The 9,855-nt window shown below is 64.1% G+C and overlaps 1 protein-coding gene across 1 annotated transcript in view; it reads right to left on the reverse strand.

The window, feature by feature from the left end:
* Positions 1-9,855, reverse strand: part of TONSL (tonsoku like, DNA repair protein) — a gene marked incomplete at its 5' end in the record, with an annotated part of 37,571 nt that overhangs the window by 23,281 nt on the left and 4,435 nt on the right. Inside the window, 2 exon segments of the mRNA XM_084280240.1 lie at positions 4,397-4,589; positions 7,498-7,640. Of these exon segments, the coding sequence (XP_084136366.1) occupies positions 4,397-4,589; positions 7,498-7,640 (336 nt within the window).

A 9,855-nucleotide genomic window follows, 5' to 3' on the forward strand; every position in this document is an offset into this window, starting at 1 on the left:
AGTCCCAACCAGCCCAAACCAGTTCCAAACCAGCCCCAACCAGTTCCCAACCAGTCCCAACCAGCCCCAACCAGTTCCTAACCAGTCCCAACCAGTTCCCAACCTGTCCCAACCAGCCCCAACCAGTTCCTAACCAGTCCCAACCAGCCCCAACCAGTTCCAAACCAGCCCCAACCAGTTCCCAACCAGTCCTGACCAGTCCCAACCAGTTCCCAACCAGTTCCTAACCAGTCCCAACCAGCCCAAACCAGTTCCCAACCAGTTCCAAACTAGTTCCCAACCAGCCCAAACCAGTCCCAACCAGTACCCAACCAGCCCCAACCAGTTCCAAACCAGTCCCAACCAGTTCCTAACCAGACGAAACCAGTTCCCAACCAGTCCCAACCAGTCCTAACCAGTCCCAACCAGCCCAAACCAGTCCCAACCAGTCCCAACCAGCTCAAACCAGTCCCAACCAGCTCCAACCAGTTCCTAACCAGCCCCAACCAGTTCCCAACCAGTCCCAACCAGCCCCACCCAGTTCCTAACCAGTCCCAACCAGTCCCAACCAGCCCAAACCATTCCCAACCAGCCTCAATCTGTCCCAACCAGTCCCAACCAGCTCAAACCAGTCCCAACCAGCCCCAACCAGTTCCAAACCAGCCCCAACCAGTTCCAAACCAGTCCTGACCAGCCCCAACCAGTTCCTAACCAGTCCCAACCAGCCCCAAACAGTTCCCAACCTGTCCCAACCAGCCCCAACCAGTTCCTAACCAGTCCCAACCAGCCCCAACCAGTTCCAAACCAGCCCCAACCAGTCCTGACCAGTCCCAACCAGTCCTGACCAGCCCCAACCAGTTCCCAACCAGTTCCCAACCAGTCCCAACCAGCCCCAACCAGTTCCCAACCAGCCCCAACCAGTTCCTAACCAGTCCCAACCAGCCCCAACCAGGTCCCAACCAGTGCCAACCAGTCCCAACCAGTTCCCAACCAGCCCCAACCAGCCCAAACCAGTCCCAACCAGCCTCAATCTCTCCCAACCAGCCCCAACCAGTTCCTAACCAGTCCCAACCAGCCCCAACCAGTCACAACCAGGGCCAAACAGTCACAACCAGTCCCAACCAGTTCCCAACTAGTTCACAACCAGCCCTAACCAGGTCCCAACCAGTACCCAACCAGCCCCAACCAGTTCCAAACCAGCCCCAACCAGTTCCTAACCAGACGAAACCAGTACCCAACCAGTCCCAACCAGTCCTAACCAGTCCCAACCAGCCCAAACCAGTCCCAACCAGCTCCAACCAGTTCCTAACCAGCCCCAACCAGTCCCAACCAGCCCCACCCAGTTCCTAACCAGTCCCAACCAGCCCCAAACAGTTCCCAACCTGTCCCAATCAGCCCCAACCAGTTCCTAACCAGTCCCAACCAGCCCCAACCAGTTCCAAACCAGCCCCAACCAGTTCCCAACCAGTCCTGACCAGTCCCAACCAGTCCTGACCAGCCCCAACCAGTTCCCAACCAGTTCCCAACCAGTCCCAACCAGCCCCACCCAGTTCCTAACCAGTCCAAACCAGCCCCAACCAGTTCCCAACCAGCCCCAACCAGTTCCAAACTAGTCCCAACCAGCCCAAACCAGTTCCCAACCAGCCCAAATCAGTCCCAACCAGCCTCAATCTGTCCCAACCAGCACAAACCAGTTCCCAACCAGCTCCAACCAGTTTCCAACCAGTACCCAACCAGTTCCAAAACAGTCCCAACCAGCCCCAACCAGTTCCTAACCAGTCCTAACCAGCCCCAACCAGTTCCGAACCAGCCCCAACCAGTACCCAACCAATCCCAATGAGCGCCAACCAGTCATAACCAGCCCCAACCAGCCCAAACCAGTCCCAACCAGTACCCAACCAATCCCAATGAGCACCAACCAGTCCCAACCAGTCCTGACCAGCCCCAACCAGTTCCCAACCAATCCCAATAAGCGCCAACCACTCCCAACCAGTTCCCAACCAGTTCCAAACCAGTCCCAACCAGCCCCAAACCAGTTCCCAACTACTCCCAACCAGTTCCCAACCAGTTCCAAACCAGTCCCAACCAGTTCCCAACCAGTCCCAACCATCTTCTACCCAACCATCATCCCCTGGGCGCCTCGTTAACCGGCCTCTTTAATTGCTCAACCACCTCATCCCAACACCCACCGGCCCTTCCCATGGAGGATCCACTCCATGGGGGATCCAGATCCACCCCATAGGGGATCCATCCCATGGAGGTTCCACCCCATGGGGGATCTGTCCCATCAGGGATCCATCCCACCTACCCTTGGGCCCAACCACTGACCCCTGAGCCCAACCACCCACCCTTGGGCCCCACCACCGACCCCTGGGCCCAACCACCGACCCCTGAGCCCAACCACCAGCCCCTGGGCCCAACCACCCACCCCTGGGCCCAACCACCCACCCTTGGGCCCCATCACCCATCCCTGGGCCCAACCACCCACCCCTGGGCCCAACCACCAGGTCCTGGGACCAACCACCCACCCCTGGGCCCCACCACCAGCTCCTGGGCCCAACCACCCACCCTTGGACCCACCACCCATCCCTGGGCCCCACCACTGACCCCTGGGCCCAACCACCGACCCGCCGCCTTCCCAACCCACAACCCCTTCTCCTTGTCAGCCAGACTGTCCCCAGTGACCCAGAACGTCCCCTCCCTTGGTCCCCACCCTCCAGACTCTCAACCCTTGGGCCCAACCACCAGCCCCTGGGCCCAACCACTGACCCCCTGAGCCCCACCACCCACCCCTGGGCCCAACCACCAGCCCCTGGGCCCAACCACCAGGTCCTGGGCCCAACCACTGACCCCTGAGCCCCACCACCCACCCTTGGGCCCAACCACCAACCCCCTGGGCCCAAGCACCAGCCCCTAGGCCCAACCACCAGGTCCTAGGCCCAACCACCCATCCCTGGGCCCCATCACCCATCCCTGGGCCCAACCACCCACCCTTGGGCCCAATCACTGACCCCTGGGCCCAACCACTGACCCCCTGAGCCCCATCACTGAACCCTGGGCCCAACCACCCACCCCTGGGCCCAACCATTGACCCCCTGAGCCCCACCACCCACCCCTGGGCCCAACCACCCACCCCTGGGGCCAAACACTGACCCCCTGAGCCCCACCACCGACCCTCTGAGCCCCAACCACTGACCCCTGGGCCCAACCACCAGGTCCTGGGCCCAACCACCCATCTGGCACCTTCCCAAGCCACAACCCCTTCTCCTTGTCACCCGAATGTCCCCTCCCCTGGTCCCCACCCTCCAGGCTCTCAACCCTTGGGCCCAACCACCAGGTCCTGGGCCCAACCACCAGGTCCTGGGCCCCACCACCCACCCCTGGGCCCAACCACTGACCCCTGGGCCCAACCACTGACCCCCTGAGCCCCACCACCCACTCCTGGGCCCAACCACCAGCCCCTGGGGCCAACCACCCATCCCTGGGCCCAACCACCGACCCCTGGGCCCAACCACCAGGTCCTGGGCCCAACCACCCACCCCTGGGCCCAACCATTGACCCCCTGAGCCCCACCACCCACCCCTGGGCCCAACCACCCACCCCTGGGGCCAACCACCCACCCTTGGGCCCAACCACCCACCCCTAGGGCCAAACCACCCACCCCTGGGCCCAACCGCCAGCTCCTGGGCCCAACCACCCACCCCTGGGCCCAACCACCCACCCTTGGACCCACCACCCATCCCTGGGCCCCACCACTGACCCCTGGGCCCAACCACCGACCCGCCGCCTTCCCAACCCACAACCCCTTCTCCTTGTCAGCCAGACTGTCCCCAGTGACCCAGAACGTCCCCTCCCTTGGTCCCCACCCTCCAGACTCTCAACCCTTGGGCCCAACCACCAGCCCCTGGGCCCAACCACTGACCCCCTGAGCCCCACCACCAGCCCCTGGGCCCAACCACTGACCCCCTGAGCCCCACCACCCACCCCTGGGCCCAACCACCAACGCCCTGAGCCCGACCATCAACCCCTGGGCCCAACCACCCATCCCTGGGCCCAACCACTGACCCCCTGAGCCCCATCACTGAACCCTGGGCCCAACCACCCACCCCTGGGCGCAACCACTGACCCCCTGAGCCCCACCACCGACCCCTGGACCCAACCACCCACCCCTGAGCCCCAACCACCCACCCTTGGGCCCCACCACCCATCCCTGGGCCCCACCACCGACCCCTGGGCCCAACCACCCACCCCTGGGACCAACCACTGACCCCCTGATCCCCACCACCCACCCCTGGGCCCAACCACCCACCCCTGAGCCCCAACCACCCACCCTTGGGCCCCACCACCCATCTGGCACCTTCCCAAGCCACAACCCCTTCTCCTTGTCACCCGAATGTCCCCCCCCTTTGGTCCCCACCCTCCAGGCTCTCCTCCACGAGCCCCAGGCTGGTGAGGAAGGCCTTCTCGGCCTGGCGCAGCGCCGCCGGCTCCTCGCCGCCCGCCGGGCTCTCGGCCATCATGATGTAGGTGCGGCCGATGGTGGCCCAGGCCCGCTGCTCCTCAGCCACGTCCGACAGGGACCGGGCCAGTTCCAGGTGTTGCCGTTGGTGCTGGGGGGGGGGAAAGGCCACGTGGTGATTTGGGGGGGTGTTGAGAGGGATATGGGGTGCTCCCCGCCCCCCCCTTGTCCCCCCCGTGTGAAATTAGGGGGGTGGAGGGAGTGGGAGGAGAATGGGGGGTTGAGGGACTGGGGAAGGATTTGGGGGGGTTGAGGGACTGGGGGGTGTGGGATTTTGGGGGGGTTGAGGGAATGGGAGGGTGGGAATTGGGAGGGGTTGAAGGATTGGGAGGGTGGGAATTGGAGGAGTTGAAGGATTGGGGGGTGGGATTGGGGTGGATGAGAGATTTGGGGGGTGATTGGGGGGTTGAGAGAGTGGGGGGTGGGATTGGGGAGCTTGAGGGACTGGGGGGAGTGGGATTTTGGGGGGGTGAGGGACTGGGAGGGTGGGAATTGGGAGGGGTTGAAGGATTGGGGGTGGGATTGGGGTGGTTGAGAGATTTGGGGGGAGATTGGGGGGTTAAGGGACTGGGAGGGTGGGAATTGGGAGGGGTTGAAGGATTGGGGGTGGGAATGGGGAGGTTGAAGGGATTTGGGGGGTTGAGGGAATGGGGGGTGAGATTGGGGGCTTGAGGGACTGGGGGGTGTGGGATTTTGGGGGGGTTGAGGGACTGGGAGGGTGGGAATTGGGAGGGGTTGAAGGATTGGGGGTGGGATTGGGGTGGTTGAGGGATTTGGGGGGAGATTGGGGGGTTAAGGGACTGGGAGGGTGGGAATTGGGAGGGGTTGAAGGATTGGGGGTGGGAATGGGGAGGTTGAAGGGATTTGGGGGGTTGAGGGAATGGGGGGTGAGATTGGGGGCTTGAGGGACTGGGGGGTGTGGGATTTTGGGGGGGTTGAGGGACTGGGAGGGTGGGAATTGGGAGGGGTTGAAGGATTGGGGGTGGGATTGGGGAGGTTGAGGGATTTGAGGGGAGATTGGGGGGTTAAGGGACTGGGAGGGTGGGAATTGGGAAGGGTTGAAGGATTGGGGTGGGATTGGGGAGGTTGAAGGGATTTGGGGGGTTGAGAGACTGGGGAAGGATTTGGGGGGCTTGAGGGACTGGGGGGGTGGGATTTTGGGGGGGTTGAGAGACTGGGAGGGTGGGAATTGGGAGGGGTTGAAGGATTGGGGGTGGGATTGGGGTGGTTGAGGGATTTGGGGGGAGATTGGGGGGTTAAGGGACTGGGAGGGTGGGAATTGGGAAGGGTTGAAGGATTGGGGGTGGGATTGGGGAGGTTGAGGGATTTGGGGGATTGAGGGAGTGGGGGGTGAGATTGGGGGCTTGAGGGACTGGGGATATGGGATTTTGGGGTGGTTGAGGGATTTGGGGGGAGATTGGGGGGTTAAGGGACTGGGAGGGTGCGAATTGGGGGGGTTGAAGGATTGGGGGTGGGATTGGGGAGGTTGAAGGGATTTGGGGGGAGATTGGGGGTTTGAAGGACTGGGGGGCAGGATTTCTGGGGGGTTGAGGGACTGGGAGGGTGGGATTTTGAGGGGATTGAGGGACTGGGGGGGTGGGAATTGGGGAGGGTTGAAGGATTGGAGGGTGGGATTGGGGAGGTTGAGGGATTTGAGGGGAGATTGGGGGGTTGAGGGACTGGGGGGTGGGATTGGGGGCTTGAGGGACTGGGGGGCAGGATTGGGTGGTGGTTAAGGACTGGGGGGGCAGGATGGGGGTGGTTAGGGACTGGGGGAGGGACTGGGGGGGTTAATGACTGGGGCAGTGGGATTGGGGGGGTTTAGGGACTGGGAGGGTGGGATTGGGGGTGTTAGGGACTGGGGGGGCGGGATTGGGGGGGGTTAGGGACTGGGGAAGTGGGATTGGGGGGGATTAGTGACTGGGGCAGTGGGATTGGGGGGGTTAGAGACTGGGAGGGTGGGATTGGGGGGGGTTAGGGCCTGGGGGGCAGGACTGGGGGGCTTTAGGGACTGCAGGGCGGGACTGGGGGGGGTTAGGGATTGGGGGGGTGGGATTGGGAGGGGTTAGGGACTGGGATGGTGGGATTGTGGGGGTTAGGGACTGGAGGGGTGGGAATGGGGGGGTTTAAGGACTGTGGGGGGCAGGACTGGGGGGGTGGAATTGGGGGGGGATTAGGGACTGGGGAAGGGATCGGGGGTGGGATTAATGACTGGGACAGTGGGATTGGGGGGGTTTAGGGATTTGGGGGGCGGGATTAGGAGGGGGAATAGGGACTGGGGGGCGGGATTGGGGGGGGTAGGGACTGGGATAGTGGGATTGGGGGGTCTTTAGGGGCTGGGGGGGTAGGATTGGGGGGGTTAGAGACTGGGGGGCGGGATTGGGAGATGTTTAGGGACTGGGAGGGTGGGATTTAGGGGGATTATGGTCTGGGAGGGTGGGATTGGGGGGGATTAGGGACTGGGGGGCGGGATTGGGGGATGTTTAGGGACTGGGAGGGTGGTATTGGGGGGGGTTAGGGATTGGGGGGGTGGGATTGGGGGGGTTAGGGACTGGGATAGTGGGATTGGGGGGGCTTTAGGGCCTGGGGGGGTGGGATTGGGGGGGGTTAGAGACTGGGAGGGTAGGATTGAGGGATGTTTAGGGACTGGGAGGGTGGGATTGGGGGGATTAGGGACTGGGGGGGTGGGATTGGAGGGGGTTAGAGACTGGGAGGGTGGGATTGGAGGGGCTTTAGGGCCTGGGGGGGTGGGATTGGAGGGGGTTAGAGACTGGGGGGTGGGATCAGGGTTGGGATTAATGACCAGGGCAGTGGGATCGGTGGGGATTAGTGACTGGGGCAGTGGGATTGGGGGCGGTTAAGGACTGGGGGGCGGGACTGGGGGATGTTTAGGGACTGGGAGGGTGGGATTGGGGGGGATTAGGGACTGGGGGGTGGGATTGGGGGCAGTTTAGGCCCTGTGGGGGTCAGCCCCGGGGCTGTGAGCCCCCTCCCCTCACCCTGAGGGCGGGCTCGTAGCGCCCCAGCTCGGCCAGGCGCTCCCCGATCTTGCGGTGCGCCACGGCGCAGCCGATGCCGCCGCCCGCGCCCTGCAGCAGCCGCAGCTCCCGCCGGTGCTCCCCCAGCGCCTCCTCGTAGCGCCCTGGGGAGGGGAAAGGAAGGTGGGGAGGGGGTTAAGGATCAGAGAATCCCAGAATCCCAGGCTGGGCTGGGTTGGGAGGGACCCCAAAGGGTCCCAGAGCTCCAACCCCCCTGCCACAGGCAGGGACACCAACCTCCAGGCCTGGAGCTACACAAGGTTGCCCAGGGCCCCAGCCAACCTGGCCTTGGACACCCCCAGGGATGGGGCAGCCACCCCCTCTCTGGGCAGCCCCTTCCAGCCCCTCACCACTCTCTCTGCAAAGAACTTCCCCCCAATCTCTCCTCTCCCCCTTCCCTCCTCCAGCTTCACTCCATCCCCCTTGTCCTGCCAGTCTCTGCCCTTTGAACAAGCTGATTCCCCTCCTGTTCCTCTGCTCCCTTCAGGGACTGGGAGGCTGCAATGAGGTCCCCCCACAGCCTTCTCTTCTCCAGGCTGAACCAGCCCAGCTCCCTCAGCCTCTCTCCATAGGGGAGCTGCTCCAGCCCTCTGAGCATCCTTGTGGCTCCTCTGACCCCTCTCCAACAGCCCCACATTGTACTGGGGTCCCAGCTCTGGACACAGGACTCCAGCTGGGGAGGGCAGAGCAGAGAGGGACAATCCCCTCCCTGTCCCTGCTGCCCCCCCTCTGCTGATGGAGCCCAGGATCCCATCGCCCTTCCCAGCTGCCAGAGCCACTGCTGGCTCAGGGGAAGCTTCTCATCCCCCCCAATCCCCAAGTCCTTCTCACAGGGCTGCTCTCCAGGAGCTCTTCTCCCAGTCTGTATCTGTGTCTGGGATTCCTCCAGCCCAAGGGCAACACCTCACACTTTACAGTGTTGAACCTCATCAGGTTCCCCCAGTTCCACCTTCCCAGCCTGTCAGGATCCCTCTGGATGGCTCCTGTCCTTCTGTGGTGTCACCCACCCCACTCAGCTGGGTGTCACCCCCAGACTTGCTGAGGCTGCACCCAATTCCATCACTGATAAAGATGTTCCAGAGCCCCAGTCCCCAGACAGACCTGCCCTGAACACCCCCAGAACCTCCCCCAGACCCCTAATTCCCCCTCCAGGACCCCCCCAGGACCCCCCCAGGACCCCCAATTCCCCCCCCAGCCCCTCACCAGCAGGTAGGGGCGGCTCTGGTTGCGTCCCAGTCCCACCAGTAAGACCTCCCGCACCACTGGGAGCCCCCTGACCCCCACAAACCCCCCCAGAACCTCCCCCAGACCCCTAATTCCCCCTCCAGGACCCCCCCAGGACCCCCCCAATTCCCCCCCCAGCCCCTCACCAGCAGGTAGGGGCGGCTCTGGTTGCGTCCCAGTCCCACCAGTAAGACCTCCCGCACCACTGGGAGCCCCTGACCCCCACAAACCCCCCCAGAACCTCCCCCAGACCCCTAATTCCCCCTCCAGGACCCCCCCAGGACCCCCAATTCCCCCCCCAGCCCCTCACCAGCAGGTAGGGGCGGCTCTGGTTGCGTCCCAGTCCCACCAATAAGACCTCCCGCACCACTGGGAGCCACCTGACCCCCACAAACCCCCCCAGAACCTCCCCCAGACCCCTAATTCCCCCTCCAGGACCCCCCCAGGACCCCCCCAATTCCCCCCCCAGCCCCTCACCAGCAGGTAGGGGCGGCTCTGGTTGCGTCCCAGTCCCACCAGTAAGACCTCCCGCACCACTGGGAGCCCCCTGACCCCCACAAACCCCCCCAGAACCTCCCCCAGACCCCTAATTCCCCCTCCAGGACCCCCCCAGGACCCCCCCAGGACCCCCAATTCCCCCCCCAGCCCCTCACCAGCAGGTAGGGGCGGCTCTGGTTGCGTCCCAGTCCCACCAGTAAGACCTCCCGCACCACTGGGAGCCCCCTGACCCCCACAAACCCCCCCAGAACCTCCCCCAGACCCCTAATTCCCCCTCCAGGACCCCCCCAGGACCCCCCCAATTCCCCCCCCAGCCCCTCACCAGCAGGTAGGGGCGGCTCTGGTTGCGTCCCAGTCCCACCAGTAAGACCTCCCGCACCACTGGGAGCCCCCTGACCCCCACAAACCCCCCCCGAACCTCCCCCAGACCCCTAATTCCCCCTCCAGGACCCCCCCAGGACTCCCCCAGGACCCCCAATTCCCCCCCCAGCCCCTCACCAGCAGGTAGGGGCAGCTCTGGTTGCGTCCCAGTCCCACCAGTAAGACCTCCCGCACCACTGGGAGCCCCCTGACCCCCACAAACCCCCCCAGAACCTC

The sequence above is a fragment of the Gallinula chloropus genome (genome assembly GCF_964237585.1).
Source record: "Gallinula chloropus genome assembly, chromosome: 2".
NCBI classification, from domain to species: domain Eukaryota; kingdom Metazoa; phylum Chordata; class Aves; order Gruiformes; family Rallidae; genus Gallinula; species Gallinula chloropus.